At 38.3% G+C, this 21019-nt stretch overlaps 1 protein-coding gene across 2 annotated transcripts in view; it reads right to left on the reverse strand.

Moving 5' to 3' along the window:
- PHF3 (PHD finger protein 3) overlaps positions 1-21019 on the reverse strand; it is a 44849-nt gene that overhangs the window by 4979 nt on the left and 18851 nt on the right. For both annotated transcript variants that reach the window (XM_074154098.1, XM_074154097.1), the window contains exons 4-13: positions 15338-15665; positions 14127-14304; positions 11500-11650; positions 11219-11375; positions 9505-9621; positions 6365-6496; positions 5800-5923; positions 5104-5299; positions 4014-4161; positions 756-845 (exon numbers count right to left, since the gene is read on the reverse strand). In XM_074154098.1, coding sequence (XP_074010199.1) covers positions 756-845; positions 4014-4161; positions 5104-5299; positions 5800-5923; positions 6365-6496; positions 9505-9621; positions 11219-11375; positions 11500-11650; positions 14127-14304; positions 15338-15665 — 1621 coding nt within the window. The remainder of the gene's footprint in view (positions 1-755; positions 846-4013; positions 4162-5103; positions 5300-5799; positions 5924-6364; positions 6497-9504; positions 9622-11218; positions 11376-11499; positions 11651-14126; positions 14305-15337; positions 15666-21019) is intronic.

Raw genomic sequence — 21019 nt, forward strand, 5'->3', positions numbered from 1 at the left:
CCCCTGCAAAACTGAGATGACACCTAATTAGAGGCAGGGGTCACCATGCTGAAGAGCGTGGGCTGCCGTTCAGAGGGACCTCAGCAGGCTGAAAGCAAGGGGTGACCTTCAGGAAGGTCAGCAAAGGCACATGCAAAGTCTTGCTCCCTGAGATGGAGGAACCCCACGCGCCAGGGACAGACTCGCTGGAAAGCAGCTTGGCATAAAAGGATGTGGGGGTCCTGGTGGACAAGCTGGATGTGAACCAGCAACGTGTCCGTGCCAAGAAGGCCCACTGCGTGCTGGGTGTCAGAACCAGAGACGCCAGCAGGCCAAGGGAAATGACTATTCCCTTCTACCCAGCACTTGCGAGAGAGCATCTGGAGAACACTATCTCGTTTTGGGCTCCCCAGCACAAGGACAACCTGCATACAGTGGGACAAGTCCAGCAGAGGACCACTGAGCTGGCTTTGAATACTGTAACAGTACCGAAACTGAAGAGTAGCACTCGAGACACGTGAAGCGGTGTCCAAACATTCACAAGGAGTTGCCGTCTCAAAGAAATACAAGTATTCTTATACAGAAAATGACAGGTTACGGTTAGATAGTAAGAAAACGAACACCATCAGCCACCATCCATCGCGTTCGACATAACCATCAGTTACCTATCCTTAAAATGTCGTCTATTTCACAAACATTCCAGGAAAAATAAAAAGATCTTTAGTGTGAGCAGGATGTATGTTGAACAGCAAGCCTTCCATATGTAAAATGCTTACCTTGGTCCCCGAAGCCTTGATTTTCTCTACATACTCCCAGACAGTGTGAGGAGATATCCTGCCACCTACTTGAATACTATCAGGTAAATCCTATGAGAAAGGACAACGGATATCTGAATACAATGTAAAAGTTGTGGTAAACCCTTCATACAATATCTATTTCATATATTCAAAACATGCTCAAATTCTTATAGCTCTTAAGCTGTAATTTTAAAATATCAGTAGAAGTTACAATAGTAGAAGAAAATTAATTTACTTTGAAATTTTGGTTATTTAAATTGAGATTTTTCAGTGCAAAGTTAATGATCAGAACTAAATTAGTTATCATTCAATCCTGTTCATCTATACCTTCCCCAAAATCACTTATTTCAGTAACATTAACTGCAAACATCGCTGTACTGTAAGAGCCCCCCATCTCTGAAGGAACATAATAAACTTTCAGAATCTTAATCACGAGGGAAAAACACAACCTACAGACACGTGTATATATAGACAAACATTTGTTCTGGGATATTATTGAAATTACTATTCATAAGTAACAGAAATAGACTTTCAGAATCATTTAGGAACACCTACAGAAAAACAGCTTTTTGAAATAAAGCAGAAGAGTTTTGAAATGTACATCATATTTGTAAAACAATCCCTCAGTATTAAAGGGCACTGAATGTAATATATGCAAGTAGAGCGTACCTGGTTTAGGAATTATTGTTTACACAGCAGGCAACAGTATTTTGGTCAAAATATGTAATAATGAAAAACTGTGATCAGAACTCACATGATTTTAATATAGAAAAGCTGCAAAATGCTTCTGAATGTGATTTAGAGACTGAAGGTTTGTACTTACTAACGTATTCTAAATAAAAGCTTCTATCTTCTTACTAAAAACAAAGAAACTACCTTCTGAAATTAGCTTTTTGTCATTTCTAAGACAGCCAAATTTTCCTAAAGCCAGTAGGAAGCCCACCCAGCTAGCATGGGGAGCTACCAGATCAGCTGAGTTTTGAGTTTCATTTTAGTAATTATCCACTATTTCTCGTTATATTTTTATGATCTGATTTTGTTGTTGCAACTGATAACATGCATGATGTTTTTAAGAATCATAGAATCATAGAAGAGATACATACAGACTGGGGGATGAGGTATTAGAAAGCAGCCCTGAGGAAAGGGACTTGGGGGTGCTGATGGACGAGAAGCTGGACACGAGCAGGCAGTGTGCACTTGCAGCCCAGAAGGCCAATCGCATCCTGGGCTGCATCAAGAGATGTGTTGCCAGCAGATCCAGAGAAGTGATTCTGCCACTTTACTCTGCTCTGGTGAGACCTCACCTGGAGTACTGTGTGCAGGTCTGGAGCCCTCAATATAGGAAGGACATGGACCTGATAGAGAGGGTCCAGAGGAGGGCCACGAAAATGATCAGGGGGTTGGAGCACCTCTGCTACGAGGACAGGCTGAGGGAGCTGGGGTTGTTCAGCCTGGAGAAAAGGAGGCTCCGGGGAGACCTCATAGCGGCCTTCCAGTACCTGAGGGGGGCCTACAGGAAGGCTGGAGACAGTCTGTTTACAAAGGCCAGCAATGACAGAACAAGGGGTAATGGCTTTAAACTGGAAAAAAAGCAGATTTAGATTAGACATTAGGAATAAGTTCTTTACCACGAGGGTGGTGGAACACTGGAACAGGTTGCCCAGGGAGGTGGTTGAGGCCCCTTCCCTGGAGACATTCAAGGTGAGGCTCGACGAGGCCCTGGGCAACCTGGTCTAGTTGGGGGTGTCCCTGCTGACTGCAGGGGGGGTCGGATTGGATGACCTTTGAAGGTCCCTTCCGGCCCAGATGATTCTATGATTCTATGCCCTGCACCTCACTGAAGATTCACAGCAAAGTAAAGATAATCACATTAATAGAAGACCTCAGTCCTTTTAATTAGAAAGCTGATGCATCCTGTGTCACTGGGAGGAAGTAACATTGAGCCTTTGAGCTCTCTGATCTTTATTTTATGACACAAAGGCAATTATTATAAGCAGTTGCAGCCTTTTCAGCCTATCTTTTTTTCAGCCTCGCAGACACTGAAGAGAACACTACATAAACTTTTTTTTTTCAGGGACTGTTTAGCCTTACAATTCTGGTTAGGACCAGAATTGCCCCCAGACAGATAGGCAAAAAAATAACCCGCTGTTAGGCAGGTTTCTGTTGTAGAAGATGAGAAGACTTCTCACACTGTCAGCAGAAACCACCAGTAGACACCTCTTCTTTTGGGCCCCTCACCACAAAAAAGACATTGAGGGGCTGGAGCGGGTCCAGAGAAGGGCAACGGAGCTGGTGAGGGGTCTGGAGAAGAAGTCTTATGAGGAGAGGCTGAGGGAGCTGGGATTGTTCCGCCTGGAGAAAAGGAGGCTGAGGGGAGACCTTATCCCTCTCTCCAACTCCCCGAAAGGAGGGTGTAGCCAGGGGGAGGTCGGTCTCTCCTCCCAAGTCACAGGCAATGGGACAAGAGGGAGTGGGCTCAAATGGTGCCAGGGGAGGTTCAGATTGGATATTAGGAAAAATTTTTACACTGAAAGGGTTATTAAGCCTTGGAATGGGCTGCCCAGGGAAGTGGTTGAGGCACCATCCCTGGAGGTTTTCAAAAGACGGGTTGACATGGTGCTTAGAGACATACTTTACTAATGTGGGGTGTTTTCTTTTTTTTTTTATCAGGGTTAGGTTGATGGTTGGACTAGATGATCTTAAAGGTCCCTTCCAACGTAGAGGATTCTATGGTTCTCTTCCAAAAATTGGTATAAACTTGTTTAGTGCTTTGAATTCAAAACTGAGCTACAATTTTCTCACCTCTAATTCAGAAAACGGATGCCACCACAGTGGTTATTTCAATAGCAAATTTTGTCCAATCTTTCCCTTGCTATTTTATACTACAGAAGCAGCTCCATAATAAACAAAAACCAGCTCAACATAAAACCAACTCTGGAAATACTACTGCTTATCCTTAAGAAACATCTTACAGTGAGATGAGAGCAAAACATCTTAAAATGTATCAAAGAACTTGAGTCCGGATGAACCATGGGTCTACGTAGGACAAACTGAAAAATATTTAGTTACGAATACATACCCTAACCCATGTCCTCCCACAAATACTTTACTTTGCAAATACTTTACAATGATCATGCTTCACTGCCTTTCATCATTATACTATTAGTAGCCTACAAGGTAAACAAGTCACTAAAGTTAATAAATGAATTTTTTATTCTTTGCAGTAAATATAAATACCTCCGTTAAATACTCAAAAGACCCAGAAACTGGATAGGCCTTAATAACGAACTTTGCCACTGAAGGCATATTGATAAAACCCTTCCAGATGAAATTCAGGCGTGCCAGAAACAGGCTTTCACATTCCACAGTACCAGGTGTTTCTGACCTAAAAAACAATAAACAAAAACCCACTTTGTTTAGAACGTGGTATCTTATGCAAGATCATGCAAATCATAATCTTTCTGTGTAAAAGAAATTATGTGTCATTAAGAATTTTCTTTTTCAGCTAAGCATACTTAAACATAAATGAGACATACAACCACGTTTCTCATCTCCCAATGTAGCAGATATATGTTCATGAAGGACCACCAGACAAGCAGCACGTTAGTTCACTATTGTATCCTTTGAGAATGGAGAAGTTATTTAGTTCAAGAGCTATTAAGTGCTACTGCAGAGGACACACAAATACAGGACAACATACTGCCTGCTGACCTATCTTCACCCTGCCCTGCTTTCCTAGCTCCTGTGTTTTGTTGCACCACTGTCTGCTCACCACCTGAATACCTTGAGACAGCAAACATGGCAAAACATCAAACAAGTTGCTCTTAACTGTCATTTCTAGAAAAGCCCCACTTTGAGATCTGAAACTAGTCTGATTTATCAGTGTAAATGCTCTGTTTAGTGCGATCTCAAATCCCCTAGCTTTATATATATACACACACACTCATTCAAAGGCAGCACTGCACATACTACGTTCCTTAATGGCAAAATACAATATGAAATCTACATCCTGACTTTTTAAAATACGAACTCACATGCCTTTTTAGACCTTGTTGCACCAGAAAATGTAAGGAAGTTTACTTTTCCCAAAAAGAAAATGTGGTAATTAGAAGTTTGTAATCATAACAATGTATGTAGCATTCTACATATAAATGCATAGCATCGTTTACTCTGGCAGAGCACTCTATTCCTAAGAAGAGGTGTACAACTTCAAGTACACAAGTGGATTAATGAAGTGACATTAAAAAAATTTAGCTTTAGCCGTAATAGCTTAGCAACCTTAATAATGTCTTCCGCTTAAAAATACTGTTTCTACAGTTTATATTACTTTGGGAGAGGTGTGAATGATGATTTTGATGAGTCTTGCTTATCATCTTCCAGTAATTCTGAAGCTAAAATACTCGATGTTGAAGAAAGTGCGTCTGCAATGCTCTCTGCTTCGTTGTCTGACTGCTTCCGTGCAACTCCAACGGACACTTTCACTTTTTTCGCAGAGAGATCATCAGTAGGTGGTGCCATTCGGCCTACAGAGAATGAAATGCAACGGGTTTTATTTTTTAATTAAAGAAACAGAAGAGGACTTCCTCTGAAGACACGGAAGACGCACCAAAAATGCTACGTATCGTCATTGATGTGGGATGGGATAAATAAATGATACATTTTATACACCCTTACACAATGTATACATTTATGATACTGTATAAATATATACAATGTATACATAAATATTGCCACTGTAATGTGGTAGGATAAAGAAATGAGGAATCAACAACAGCACGTACACCCATTAAAGGATTTCTTTCTCGGCAGTCTTTTTTTTTTTTAAATAGAAGACAAATTTACGCCAACAGCCTATCATTTTGTCTCTTTTGCAAATAAGTAAAACACTGCTTTTCCACATCTTTGTCAGCAAAGTAGGGAAAAAAATCTCATTTATTTACATTCTTGTGTTATACTGATATTTATGACTGAAAAGCATTATACAAGCATGATGTATTTATTTTGACATGCTTTTCAAAATTACCTATGCAGATTTTGCAGTTAAGATCAAAGAGATGATTTTTATGTTGACTTGTGGTGTCCGGGGATGCAGATTCATTTACTTCTTTTTCAGCTTCCTCTGACTTCTCAGACTTCATATTAGGTTCCTAAGAAAAGTCAAACACATTTCAGTTTATCTTTTTTTTTCCCCCCCTCTGTTAATATTCCTAAAATATTTGCTTCCTTATTTTATGGTATTTTCCTCCCTTCAGACATAAAACTCTTCCTTCAGCTGTATAGCCTAAAAGGCTAACATAAAATCTCTATATGCATTAAAAGAATGAACTGGTATTCCCAAATATATTTTAGATGAGATTTATAGTATTTTCTACTATTACCAGAATTCATCATACAGTTGTGGACACACCGTGGAAAAAACAAAAATACCACGCCCAAAAGTGAAAGTCATTAAGGATAACAGAAAAATTAAACCCTAAAGAGACCTAACATATAACTACGGATCTGAACACCACAATCATAAACAATCCACTTTACAAACATATTGTCTATGAACTAAATACACTGTGTTGCCACGTTTTATTTTCGACCTGGATTTCCATGACTTCCTCTTGCTCTTTCATTGGTGTTTCACTTTCAATTTCTATTTCTCCTTTGTGAGTAATTTTTGTGATAGGTCTTCTTTCAACTTCCCTCTGTTCTTTCTCGATCATTTCAATTGTCTGTAAAAAACAGGAAGTTACATATATTTACTTCCTTGCAAGAAAATTTGGAAATCCGCAAAAATAACAACAGAAAATAGGATTGCAATTAGGAAACCCCTCGGGGGAAAAAAAAAAAAAAAAAAAAAAGAACATATTCTTATTTTGCAAGAGTCAAGTAGTTTCACAAAGCAAATGCACAAGCAGCGGGTCTGACTACACCTACAGTGATGCAAGCACTTAAAAGGCAACCCCAGGCAACGCCACAAGCTTGGGGCAGAGTGGCTGGAAAGCTGCCCAGCAGAAAAGGACCTGGAGGTGTTGGTGGACAGCCGGCTGAACATGAGCCAGCAGTGTGCCCAGGTGGCCAAGAAGGCCAACGGCATCCTGGCCTGTATCAGGAACAGCGTGGCCAGCAGGAGCAGGGCAGTGATGGTGCCTCTGTACTGGGCACTGGTGAGGCCTCACCTCGAGTGCTGTGTTCAGTTCTGGGCCCCTCACCACAGGAAGGACACTGAGCTGCTGGAGCGTGTCCAGAGGAGAGCCACCAAGCTGGTGAGGGGTCTAGAGAACAAGTCATACGAGGAGAGGCTGAGGGAACTGGGCATGTTTAGTTTGGAGAAGAGGAGGCTGAGGGGGGGACCTCATTGCCCTCTACAACTACCTGAAAGGAGGGTGTAGAGAGGTGGGTGTTGGCCTCTTCTCCCAAGGGAATAATGACAGGACCAGAGGAAATGGTCTGAAGTTGGGGCAGGGGAGGTTTAGATTAGATATTAGGAAGAATGACTTTCCTGAGAGGGTGGTCAGGCACTGGAACAGCCTGCCCAGGGAGGTGGTGGAGTCACCATCCCTGAAGGTATTTAAGAAACGTGTAGACGTGGCACTTCAGGGCATGCTCTAGTGCCCGAGACTGTTGTGTTGTGTCTGTGGGTGGGTGTGGTGTGTTGTTTTGGGTGTTTGTTTTGTTGTTGTTTTTTGTTTTGCTTTGGTTTTTTTTGTGTGGTTGGACTTGATGATCTCAAAGGTCCCTTCCAACCATGAAAATTCTGTGATTCTGTGATTCTATTTAAACAAGTTATTATGCAGACCTTCAACACTAGATAGCTAATTGCTTTTCCAAGAGCTAAAGAAAAAAAAAAATGGATCAAGTCTTTTCCCATAATTTTAGGGACAATGCAGGACATAAATGCATATAGATTTGTATCATTTTTCAAGAGCTTGTTTTTTAGTAAATAAACCTAATGCTCTACCTCAAAAAAAGCATTTAAATGTATATTTAAAGCAATGGATATGCTAATTCTGACCAGCTCGGCTGCTTTGCTCTGTTGCAAAAAGTAAAACATAAACCATTATTTCTAGAATTGCTTCTTAAAGCACATTTCTATTTTTTAAACCAGAAACAGTTTGTGTTGGCTTTCCCCCAATATTTTAAGCCTGGTTTCATAAGGAAACAAGGATCCTGTGACGGCTTTATCCGTCTGCCAAATACCTACAGTTACTTTTAAACACACTGGGGAAATTTAAAAAAATAAATATAAAAATTAGTAAGTGGCATTCTCAAAGTCTTGCTTAAATAGGAAAATGGAAAATAAATAGCAATGTATCATTTTACTGTATTTTACATGTTGCGTGACATTTCAACTTTTAGAAATTTCGAAGCATTTCTCTGAAATATTTAGGAACCTTCAGTAAATTTTGAGCAGCGTAGGCTTTTGTTTCAAAACTGTTCCTCACAGCAGTGGAACACTGTTTTGTATGGTCTTTTTTCAGTATTTTGTTGATGTTTATAAAAATAAATGCAATGAACATGTCCTACACAAGATGGGCTTTAGATAGCTACAGAATAAACTTTTCACGCCCTTCTAGGCCCTCAGAACAACTTTGAGATAATACAGTAATTCAACACCTGGTTTTGCACAGGAACTAGCAAAAAGTTGTCATGGTTCATAAACAAGTCTAGTCGCAATATGCGAAGAAAAAACCCAGGAATAATTAATGTTGCAATGTAAATCACGGTTAACTGAATCAGTTATCACTGAACCTTTTTTTCACTCTAAGCACGCAGCATTCAAGAGGATGAATTTCCATCTATTCTGTACCTACTCATTAATTTTTTTATGGGAAATCATCGGATATAACCCACAATTCCCAGTATCACAAAAGCGAAACACAAAATGCCTATGTCAACACTACCCCTATTTTAGTGCCTTCCGGTTCTACGACGCGGCACGTAAATACCAAAGATTCCGCCAATGCAAACCCAGATGTTGCAAACTAGAAAACCTGATGCCATAAACCAGACATTTCTAAGCAGCTGCGGTTAACTATCATCGGAATAACTGCCCAATAAACGTGGTAATATCTAAGAAAAAGCCATCTTGTATAAATGTAAGATACAGCTCCTTACATTCCTGCTTCTCCTCCTAAACTGGCAACACAGCTACATAGTGTGGCTTTTCTGTTTCAAGAGAAGTAATGCTCTAACCAACCTAATAATGTCCCTACGCTTTGCTGGGGTGGTTTTTCTTTTCTTTAGACTCCCTTTCAGACTGGTAGGTCAATTTTTCAGCTTCAGGGTTACTTCTCGGTGGGTGAATTGTCATGCTCCATCAGTATGTGAGCTACAAAAAACACCAGTTGAGTTTGGTTTGTCCAAAGAGACCTCTCTCCCTTTCGAAGAAACTGTTGTCTATAAAGCTCCAGCCAGAGTTTTAAAATCTCGTTGGCAATAAGGACAAAGAAGCCTTCACTCTTTGAGACAGAAGGAAGAAGGAGAAAACAGCAACAAAGTTGCACGGCAAAGGAAAATGCACGGTTTCCCCCCTTCAGGAATTTACTACACTTCTCTCACTTCTGTCCTAACAATCCCTCTGGGTTTCGAATGCTAAATAAATTATAGAGATCCTCCTGATGAGTCAGAGCTGCTTTGTGCAACATGCATTCTGCTCTTCCTACACAGGCTTAACCTGAAAACGGGATTTAAATATGTTTAGGCAGTCAACTGAACAGCGTAAGTTGACAAATCTCACGTGTCTGTTTTCTCTCTGTCTCCAAGCAGCCAGTTCTTTGGAAGCCAGTTCTTCTGGGCTCATTTTTATTAGATGGTCTGGAGTAACCTCTCCTTTCAATACTTTCTTAAATAATATCTAGAAGAAAGAAGAAAAGTTAACCATTGCTATCAAGGGAAAAACAGCTCACAGCAGGAAATAAAGCAGAGAAGCAACATACAACATATTATGTACAACTACATGGATCGTGTGGTTTTATAATTATCTCCCATTGTAAGAAGCAGTACTAGATTTTAGAAGATAAAAAGCTTAATTCCAGAACTCCACTCACTACAAGAAGGACACTGAAGTGCTGGAGCATGTCCAGAGGAGAGCCACCAAGCTGGTGAGGGGTCTGGAGAACAAGTCATACGAGGAGAGGCTGAGGGAACTGGGCATGTTTAGTTTGGAGAAGGGGAGGCTGAGGGGGGGACCTCACTGCCCTCTACAACTACCTGAAAGGAGGGTGTAGAGAGGTGGGTGTTGGCCTCTTCTCCCAAGGGAATAATGACAGGACCAGAGGAAATGGTCTGAAGTTGCGGCAGGGGAGGTTTAGATTAGATATTAGGAAGAATTACTTTACTGAGAGAGTGGTCAGGCCCTGGAACAGCCTGCCCAGGGAGGTGGTGGAGTCACCGTCCCTGGAGGTATTTAAGAAACGTGTAGATGTGGCACTTCAGGGCATGCTCTAGTGCCCAAGATTGTTGGCTTGGGTGTTTTGTTTTGTGTGTTGGTTTTGGGTTTTGTTTTGTTGTTGTTTTTTGTTTTGGGGCTTTTTTGTGTGGTTGGACTTGATGATCTCAAAGGTCCCTTCCAACCATGAAGATTCCATGATTCTGTATTCTACATATACCCTTAATGATCAGATGTATCATTAACTGTTGTTCCAAAGCAGAAAGTGAGTTTATGCCCATTGCAGCAGCAATTCAAAGGTTTTTCTCGTAAAGGTGCAAATCTCCCATGATACACAGCAGAAGGAACCTAATATTAAAAAGGATGTCTATGCTTCTTGACTTACTGAACTGAACTCCTAGGGTAAAAAAAACCAAACCCAATCACATAATTTACCAGTATGAGCAAACAGAAGCCAGCGACAGAATTTAGCCTGTTCATATAATTCACAGTTGGTTAACTGTAATAGTAAAATACTACAGACAAAGCAACTTGATCAGAATAACTAATAAAAGGACAAAAACCCGAAGTCGAGGAGGTATGAGGTTGAATGATTGGCTCACAGAGAGCAGAAAAGAGAGTGAAGGCCAAGCTTGAGAAATCTGGGTATGAAAAAACACAGTGAGACAAGCTACTAGAGAGAAACAGAAATAAATGCAGTGAGCAGGAAAGAGTTGAGGAGGGGGACTACAGGGAAACCCAAACAGCAGATCAGTGGAAAAGCCAAACACTTAAACTAAGCAAACTATATCCACTACACTTTGGAACCCCCCTATAAAAAGCACACTGGGAGCAAGAAGCAGAAGAATTACTGATGGGGAACAAGCGAAAAAGAACACAGAGAGAACGCTGAGTGCACAAGAGGACAAACAACATCAAAGAGATGAGGAAACCTACAGGGAAAAAGAAAAACAAACAGGATAAATTGTGAAAGGATTAATAATTTATCTACATAAAAGACTATTCCTTTAATCTATGGCAAATAAAGCATTTCTGTAAAGCACAACAGACAAATAATACGTACTTTATTTTTAGGATCTTTAAGATTGAACATTAAACTTCTGTATTTGTTCTTATACTTCGAGTCAGTGTCCCGAAAAAAAGAAAACAGCTCCCTTTCAATCCTTGTGGCTACTTTCGCTGCTCTCTCCTCAGGAATCTTTAAAGTGGAGTCTGTCAATCTGTGAGAGAACACACGGGAAATTACCTAATGCTTCCAAATAATTAATATTTTTTTCCCTGACTTCTGAAAGAAAGCAAATACAAACACAAGTTAATAATTTCATTTAATAATGTATCTTTTACCTTTTCATCAGAATTTCTTTAAGGGACTGCTTGACACTCTGTCTTATCTGATCAGCAGAAGGTTTGGAAGCTGGCACGGCTGGCAGGTGTGTTGCAATAATGGATCCTTTCTCATTTTTCTTTTTCTTAATTTCTTGTTTCTCATGAACACCTATCAAAACAGAGTTAATAACCGTAAGCTTCTCCAGCCAGTGATATAAACTTTGACTGTTGCTAGATGTCACGAATTCTTATTTTTAAACTGCTAAGAATTGACCTTCAAGGAGAAGGCATGGCCTCACAGGGTTGCTGGAGTTTTTTTTTTTTTTCTTATTTGGTTTGGATTTCGTATTACCTAGATTAATCCAGAAAAAACTTCCTTAGCAGAAACAAACAGGACTTTTGCTCTTTGACTTAAGTATTTTCTTCTACACTGAACCAAGATGACCAGTGCTTATTAATTTGATCTTAAGTAGGATTTTTGACTCTGAATTTCTGTAAAAGCCCAGATTAATTTTTCAATGAGTAAACTGAGAAATAACATACTGGGAAACACTTATTCTAAGTATATTAAACTTTACTTTAAGATAGCATTTTTCATTAAGCTTCGCATTTGTGTATCTGTTAGCTATCAAAATTACTTCAATTATAATTACCTCAGCTTCTGATTCAGGTAACAGACTCTTAAACGAGGCCATTATAAGGTTTGTGTCATAAATAATAGTGGAAATTTCTAATCAAATTAAAATCATTAAAGAAAAACCCAAATTCCTTCAAACTTTAATTTTCAGAGTGTCAACTGAAAGCTCATTTGTCTCAGCACCTGAACATGTCACTAATTTAGAGCAGTAGCCTTCTATTTAGGAAAGCAATGGGAAATAAACAATATTAATTTATTCACTTTCTACACTGAAAAAAGAAACAAACTGAAGACTGATAAAGATCCAACTTGAGTGTCTGATGGTAAAAAGAAGCATTTCTTTATTATTACTTCCGCCTATTGAGGGCAACTTAAAATGCGTTAATACCAGAAGAAAACTTACTACAGTTTCAAGCAGCTATAAAAAGACAGATTTTCTTTTCCATTGGGCAGACTGTGGGGTTGGATCAACTCTCTCATTAATGCAACTATGATCCCTATCAAAATTACTGGTTGCCCCTTCCTCGACAGCGAGGCGGTACAGACCTGAGGCAGCTGTTTGCCATTCTGCACCGTGATCTAAAGTATCCATATGCTAGGCTCGTTAAGTAAAGCAACTCTAATAATGCTTTTATTTGCTCAATACTTTTTTTTTTTTTTTTTTTTGGTTTATCTCCTCCTCAGAACAAGGACAAAGAACTGGATTGAAACCTTTCCAAATATGTAGCCTTTGGGGATCAGGGGAAATGGAAAACCTCCGCATATTTGCCAGTTTCAACCATCTGGAAACACGGTTCCTTAAGCGGGAAGAGATGGGCAAGATTAGCAATAAACAATGAAACTATAAGCACAATTCACAGCAGTTAATCTCTTAAAACAAATGTGCTGCTTAATAATTTTGTGCCAATTGTCCTAAAGGAGACTGCCAAGCCTCCCCTCTGTTTAAAAATGATTTTTATATTAACTTCTATTCTGAAATCGTCACTGAAAAAAAAAAAAAAATCTTTTTGTCATCTCCTAGTTCAATCAATATATTCGAGAACAATTCAATTATTTCATGGATGCCAAAGAGTCGTTTCACTCCGTGCAATTTACAGTTAGAAAGGATGTCAATTATTTTGTAACTCAGAATTTCAAAGTTGAACAACGAGGTATTTGAAGTCTAGAAGACACCATTCCGTATAAAACACTTACATTGAGATTTACACTTAACCCTGACATTTTCTATTGTTTTCTTCCATCAAAAAGAGCTTCTAGAATGTACCAGCAATGGCAAAAGACCAGAAGAACAGATTCTTTTTTTTTAAGACAAGAATTCAAAGCTTGAGTTTAGAATATAAAGACACAGTTCTCACAACATCTCACTACTTTTGCTGCTGAGATTTCATGCCCAAATGAAAACAATTTCCTATTACCATGATCTTAGAAAAATAATGCTTCCTGGAAGGGAGCTGGGGAGGGGACAGAGGTTGCTGGGAGGGGAAATATGTCCTTTCAAGCTTTCAAATAAAATTTAGATGAAAATCTATATTGCATACCAAGCTCTCAATGTTCCCCTCTGAAATGAATTGATAAAATTATTTGTCAATTTGTGCAAAAGACATCATGAAGTCAAAATATAGTTTATATAGCAATTAAAACACTTATGTACATTAAGTTTTTCACAGTATTTTATGGAAGAGAATTTCAAAGTTTTCTGCAACGTGAAATAAAGTTTAATACACAGGTGTCTTTGTGTACTTTTTCCCCCATTCTTGATTATGTGAGCATCCCCTACTATTCAAAGGGGAAATATTCATATATCTGCACAGGAAACATTTACCTGCTAAATAAAATTTAAAGAGAAATAAGAAATACAGATAATAAACATCATGGGAACAAGCAGCTCTCCAGATCATCATCACTTGCACTACAAAATGAGGCTTGAAAAACTGATACTATAAAGAAAGTCATCATCCTTCACTGCACATACGTGAATTACAGTGTGGAGCACTTCAAAACTCACTACCTGATTTCGTGGACTTTTCAACCACACTAAGGGATTCTTTACTTATTTTTTCATTTTTATCGTCAGGGGACCGCCGAGGAACGACAGCAGTTTGTGATCCTTTTCGAGCAGGAACATGTTGCCCTTTTTTAGTATCTGAATCTCTGGACTCGGACAAGTTCTTCCCCTCACCAGATTCCTGAAATAAATATTTACATGTTAGCACACTACTGAATGCTACACAGAACCACTACTCAATTACCGCACACATTCACACATTAGCATGCCACTGAACACTACAATGAACCACTACGTAACTGCCACACATTTTTCCCATTTTTTTTTAAGTAGACTGCATAATGAATTCCCTGGGTGTATGCACCACTGTATAATATTTTCTAAAAAGTTACTAAACAATATCCCAAATCACTGCCAAGTATTCCTCAACAATCTCTTTGACACGTTGGCCGAAGACACATCACAGGCAATTTGCAGTCAAGCTCTATATGGAAAACCACTATGTCTTCAGGTATTTTAGAAGGTCTGGGATACCAATGAACATCCTTTAACCAGTTGCAGCCATGTATTCACAGGAAGTCACTTATGATTAGAAAGTACATGTAAAGCAAAATAAATCAAATAGCTCACATGCCAGAATTACAATACTATTCAGAAGTAAGACAAAAAGGGATTACTGATGATTAAGTTACGATGAATATGATGCTATACACAAAAAGACTCATCTCACTACTCTTGCAAATTATCTTTTGGTTAGTAAAATGAGACACACAGAAAGTAGAAAGGCCCTAATTAAAATGTTAGGCATTTTCTTCTATGTACAATCTGTGGTTTAAACAATCAAAACTGGAATACTGTTTTCATATTGTTTTACAGATATTTAAAAGATCTGCATGTATCTTAGAGCAAATAGACAGATGACCCGTAAAAGTGTTTAGAAATCAAAGAAAAATGCACAAAGTTCTCCAGCATTTCTATATACACCCATACGCACAGGCGTAGAAACACACACATATGATGTGCACATAACCCTGCTCAGTATAAGAAGTCATCATCCCAAAAGAGTCAAGCTAGTTCGTAACTCTGACAATAATAATGGAGAAGTTTTAAATTAGATTCATAAAAACATTTGAAACATGGTATTTCAAATGGCAGGGGGTTAAGAGAAAACTCCTTCTACTCCCACTGATTATCAGAACTTGAAGACGACTCACCCGTCTGAAGATTTTGACTTTGTGCTTCCCAGCGTCCTCAGTTTGCTTTGTTTTTTCAGTTGTTACATTTATATTACAAGTAGGTATTGGCTTCGACATCCCCGGTTTTTCGCACTCGGTTGCTTTTTCTTCTCTACGGATTTCAAGTTTCACTTGAGTGTCTGGTACACTTTGATCAAAACACTCCATTTTTTTGTCTTCTTCAGCACAGCATTTCACACACACGTATTCTTTATCTTCTTCACCCATCTGCTGTGCTTGAGAAAGACTCAGTCCGACACAGTCACCATGAAACCAATCATCGCATCTACCGCAGCCCACCATAAATCTGAAAACAAAATAAGGCACCAGTCAGTGTACAGACTCCGAGAAAGATTCAGCAACTTAAGCAGAATGGACCGATAATTGTTTTGATTTGTGCATCTCAAACAATTCCTTCTTATCTGAGAAGTGATTTTCTTTGGAGCTTTACATCCACCTCCAGCCTTACAACATGGTATGATCTTCCTGAGAAAGAGGGTTTTTTTGCCTTTTGCAATAGTCCAAGAGAGTATCACAACTTCATTATGTTTGCCTGTAACCTGCCTGCCCCCAACTCCTACCAACAGCATCTTTTCAGGCTGCTAAAAAAATTTTATTAGAAAAGAAATTCCACAACTCTCAAAACCAGCAAACTTTTTTTAACAGAAAATTTTCTCGCCAGAGCATGTTATCCTTGCTTTCCTTCAAATCTGGTCACCATCCTTACAGCAGAAACGTATCAACTGCAATCTTCCACAGAAGAGAGATCCGAGTGTTTTGACAACTATGATCAGCACAGAAACATCAAGATATTCCAAATGAGCTGGTATTTTACATCACATTCCTTAGCCCATTGTTATTGAATTACTTCCAGGAAGTTAAGGTATCATAGTATGGCTTAGGTTGGAAGGCACCTTAAAGATCATTTAGTTCCAACCCTAAGGGCTCTTTACAAGTGAATACAGGAGCAAGAGTTTGGCTTCCAGCTACATCCGGCTAGTTTTCCACTTCTGCGTTGCTCAGCTATTTTATTCAGAGCTAGTAGTTATTTAAAGAATGTTTCAAACACTAAAATGAGTATCATTTAAAGGACACTCTTCATCTCACAGTCACTTAAACTGTTTAATTATTTTGAAAGTAGAAGTATCTGTAGGTCCAGATAGTATTTTCAAAGCATTGTCAAGATCTAAAATAAGGTCTAAAATAAAACCATAATTTCTGACTATTTTACAGAAGCATTTTGAAAACTTCCATTAGGATTCACTAGTATCTAACTGCACTGAAAGATACAATTTCCAGTGGATTCCAGTAATTATTTTTTACAAACCTTTCTTACAAGAATCAGTCTTGCATCATTACTAAAGATCTGCTTTCGAATGACATAGGAAAATCTATTCTATTATCCACTTAGGTCCTTCCCCTTTTATAACTTTTTTTTTGGTTTTTACTTACATGAAACATATATGTACTATGCTGTATTTTGTCTGGATGAATAAAGACTGAAAGTGTGTTATGACAAGTGCAAGTGCTTTGTTAATACTCAAAAATTTACTGAATTCTTCATTTTTAAATTTCATTGAAGACAGACCTGACTCCGAAAGTAATTCAATGAAATCCTGGTTGTTTCAGCAACATATTCAACAAGCTAAATGCACTGCAAACCCCGTTTCTTTAATCTAATATCCTATAAATCTCTTTCAGAAGATGACTCTAAGGAAAATTATTATTAAAGTACGTATGTTCCCGTTAAGGCTAAGATCTGCTGACTTACCTACTTCACAAAACCATATAAATATTACAGAACATGCTTAGAGGAACTCTGATTCACCAGAACTAGATGAACACTCCAGAGGGTTTGATGCAGGTACTGTTCTCAAGAAGCTACAGGTGAAATATCTATTTAGCAGCAGATGTTTGAAACGTAAGAAAAAAAGAAAGAAGAAAATATTGTGGCTTTACATTCTGTCTTTGCTTATCCAAAATAAATCATGATTAAATTCTACTGAAGTAAATACCATTTTCATGCAAAAAGAGTGCAAAAAGCCTTAAACACCTCTGGCAGTTTGAGAAAAAGGTCATTTCCAGCTTCCCTAGCTTATGATGCCATTTGCTAGATTTAATGAAAGCAGTTTTTAATCTAGTTTGCAAAAACTATGTCCTCTTTTTTCTTTTTTTTTTTTTTTTCTGAGCTGCAAGTACATTTTTGGTATTAGTCATTAATCAACCCGTATCTGCCCATCTACCCATCTATTTGGTAGTTTCTATTAGGAAGGCAGAGGTTCCTTCAGGTTTTCTCAGTACCTAAATCTTTTCAGATCCGCGTTCCAGCAAAGTGAAGATACAAGAAAGGTAACATTAGGGGACAACTGCTTCTGATGGTCTTAACAGAGTAACATTATAACATTCATAAACAGAACGGGCAAACAAGAGAGAAGCAATGGGACTTCAACGCGAAGTTGATTGCTCCTTTCTGAGGGCCTATAGCCAAACTGATGGCAGAAAACACAGCGCGAGTGCCTATTTCACAGCTTCAAGGATCCACACGAGGATACTTTACATAGGATACATCTCTCACCACAGCAAGAAAATATCAGTAAAGCTTTGGAAATACCAAAACTGGTTACAAAAATTCCAAACAAAAGATCTTCTACAGAGTTGAAATAAGATCGAAGCATACAGTCAAGCGCTTCTTGCTTAAAGAATATTTTAGTGTACTAATGAATGAATGCCTTTTGGCTAAAAACAGAAGGAAATCAAGAATAGTCTTGAAGCCACAACTACTACTAGAATTTTTATTTAAAAAAAAAATATATATATAGTGTTTTTTCTCCTCTTTGGTAATTCAGGTATTTGAGACTACTTTATTAAATGAGCAAGGCAGACTGAAACCTTTAGCAAGTAAAATAAAATCTTGATTATTTAGAAAACAAGACTAAATTTGCAAAAAAGCAGAGATGAACTCTGAAGACTAAAATACACATGATGCTGCAGATCTTCAATTTTAAATTGACAGCATGTGGGATTTTTCAGCTTAGCTCACACATAGTAAGTGGGCAATAGGGATAAGTGTATGATGAGTAAACCACCAGATAGTCATGCATTTTTATATCTTTATTTTCAGGTCTATCAGAAAAAAAAAAAAAAAAAAAGGCAAAAAACCTATAATGAATTTGGCTCAGAAACAGGTCATTCTTCCCTACGAATATACACCAAGACGGACAGATGGCATTCAAGCCACCTTAAGCAAACTACTGAAGATGGAATATTCATTTGGCTTCATTCCAGTCTTCATAGTAAGGTTTCAAATACAGGATATTTAAACACACACAATAAAATTTCAAAATTCAGGATTCAGAAACTAAAACTACACAGACAATCTGGAAACGTCCATGAAGCCTGTACTGTGAAACAGAATGCAGTGTTTACAATTGTCTTGTTCAAGCCTAATTATACAAAACAGTAATAAAAATCCTGGTGCCCTGCCTAAAAAGTTCACTATTTCTACTAGTGTTTTCACACTAGTGAACTGCGAGACTGTGACTTCTGAGGATGGGACAGAACATACTGATTTTGATACCAGTAGTGTAAATAATCCATTTTACCATAAGGCCACATTTACATCTTTGTGGGTTTCGCTCATCTGCACGCAAAACACAATTATGATTTGTAACAGCAATTATAATTGGGTAATGAGCAACGCTCAAAGACTAAAAAGAGGAGTCAAGGGAAACTGAAGCCTGGCTTGAAGGATCAAGGATGTCCTCTTGCACAGCTGTCAGAGTTGTGACTGAAGAGGTTCTGATATCTTGGACTATTACAACACCAAAGTTTCTGACTGTAGATGCTTCAAGTTTGAAGTGCAGGAGTTTTACCCATGTTGTAAGGCTGGATTGCCCATGGATGTAAAGCTGAAAGAGAAAGAAAAATTTGTTTTAAAATATTAAATCACGCCACAATCAATAACAGAATTGCTTTCACTGGACTTTAATATAAAAACAAAATTTTGTTCAAGAAAAATCTAAAAAGAGCTGATGTGACTGCAGAGAGTACTACAGTTCAGTGGGACCTCTGCCGAGAGTACGTTTATTGTTTCATTCCTCTTGGTGCTCCACAAACCAGCATGAAAAGATGCACCTTAAAATCAGAAAGTAATAGATGATACATTAAAAAAAAAGAGAGACAATAATTAATGCAAGCCTTTGACAATCTCTCAGGATTGGAAGATTTTCTTTGATGTGTTATTTGTAGTAAATTAAATTCATCTGTCAGATGAAAAACTCGGGCTTGGACAATTTATTTTCAAAATGTACAGCCCATGTTTTTAAATTAATTTACATACATTAAATTGACGTAATAAAAGCAAGTTTCCAGAGAAATCCATCACTGCAAAATAAGAATTCACAAGTAAAATGGGCAGAACCCATCTTATTCATAAAACAACTGTTTGTTGTAAAGTTCTCAGACTAGTTCAATAACCAGCATTTTAAAATTAATTAATTATGTAAGGTGCATTGCCACATAAAGACATTTACTTCAGAAATAATTGCCTCTCTTTAATCCTTCGCATTTGTGGTACATAGCCTAGAGAAAACATGGCAAAAGGACAACTTAAACTATTCCAAGTGACACCCTAACCCCAAACTCACCTAAGCAGGGTAAAACCACTGTTCGTGCACTTTTTAAGGGCTTAAGGATTTCAAACATGTCCCACATCTGCATTCCCTCCTCCTCAGTGACGCTGTTCAACAGGTTTCCATAAAATGTGTTTGTAAATTTGTATTAATATCACAACTGTGTCTAGGCTGCATTGGTGCTACCACTCAACGTTAAAGCAGAGGCACTGCACGGTGGCAATTGGTTTTCCTTCAGCTAATAACGGTGTTGTTACTAGAGAAGATATTCACGGGAGCTTTAGCAGTGCCTGTGTTCCACATCAGTGAAGTAGTATGGGCTCAAAGCAAAGCTCAAAAAACCCCCCAAAACATTGCACTACGTTGTCAGAGCACATATAAGTGAGTAGTTTCTCTTCCTTGCTTTTTGTACAAGTTTAACACAGGTGACATGATTTTTCAGGGTTTGATCTTCTAGAAACAAGAACAACCTATCTCCAAAGAAACACCATCATCAGATCTCTTCATACGGAATTTGCAGTGTGGGAAAGACACTTCAAACTTATTTCCTAAATATTAAATTTCAATAACCCATCTTTTATGTAAAACATGTTTCTTTTTTCCTTAAAGGCATAATTTTCTTTGGTTTTCATATTATATGAACCTCTCCAAAAAGGAAGCAAGCAGGGAGACAAGAAACCCATGCTCTCTGAACTAAAAGGGAATGCATGAAATGGGCCCAACATTCAGGGCATCAGGGAAATCAAAATCAGTGAGCATCCCAAAGTACTGAAAAAAATGGGTCCAATGCATCGCCTAACATTAATCCTAAAACTGTAAAAAAAAAATAAAAATGTATAGATACCATTAAAGGAAGCTCCATTACCAGTGGATTCTACACACATTGCATCTTGCAGGATCAGGATCATAAGTTCTATAAACTGCATATATATATGTACACATATTTTATAAAACTACCTATTTTAGACAACTCATGCTATCCTTTTGCCAGATTCTCTAATACTATTAATAGTGATCCTACCAATACTGC

This window comes from Numenius arquata, chromosome 9 (assembly GCF_964106895.1).
Source record: "Numenius arquata chromosome 9, bNumArq3.hap1.1, whole genome shotgun sequence".
NCBI classification, from domain to species: Eukaryota; Metazoa; Chordata; class Aves; order Charadriiformes; family Scolopacidae; genus Numenius; species Numenius arquata.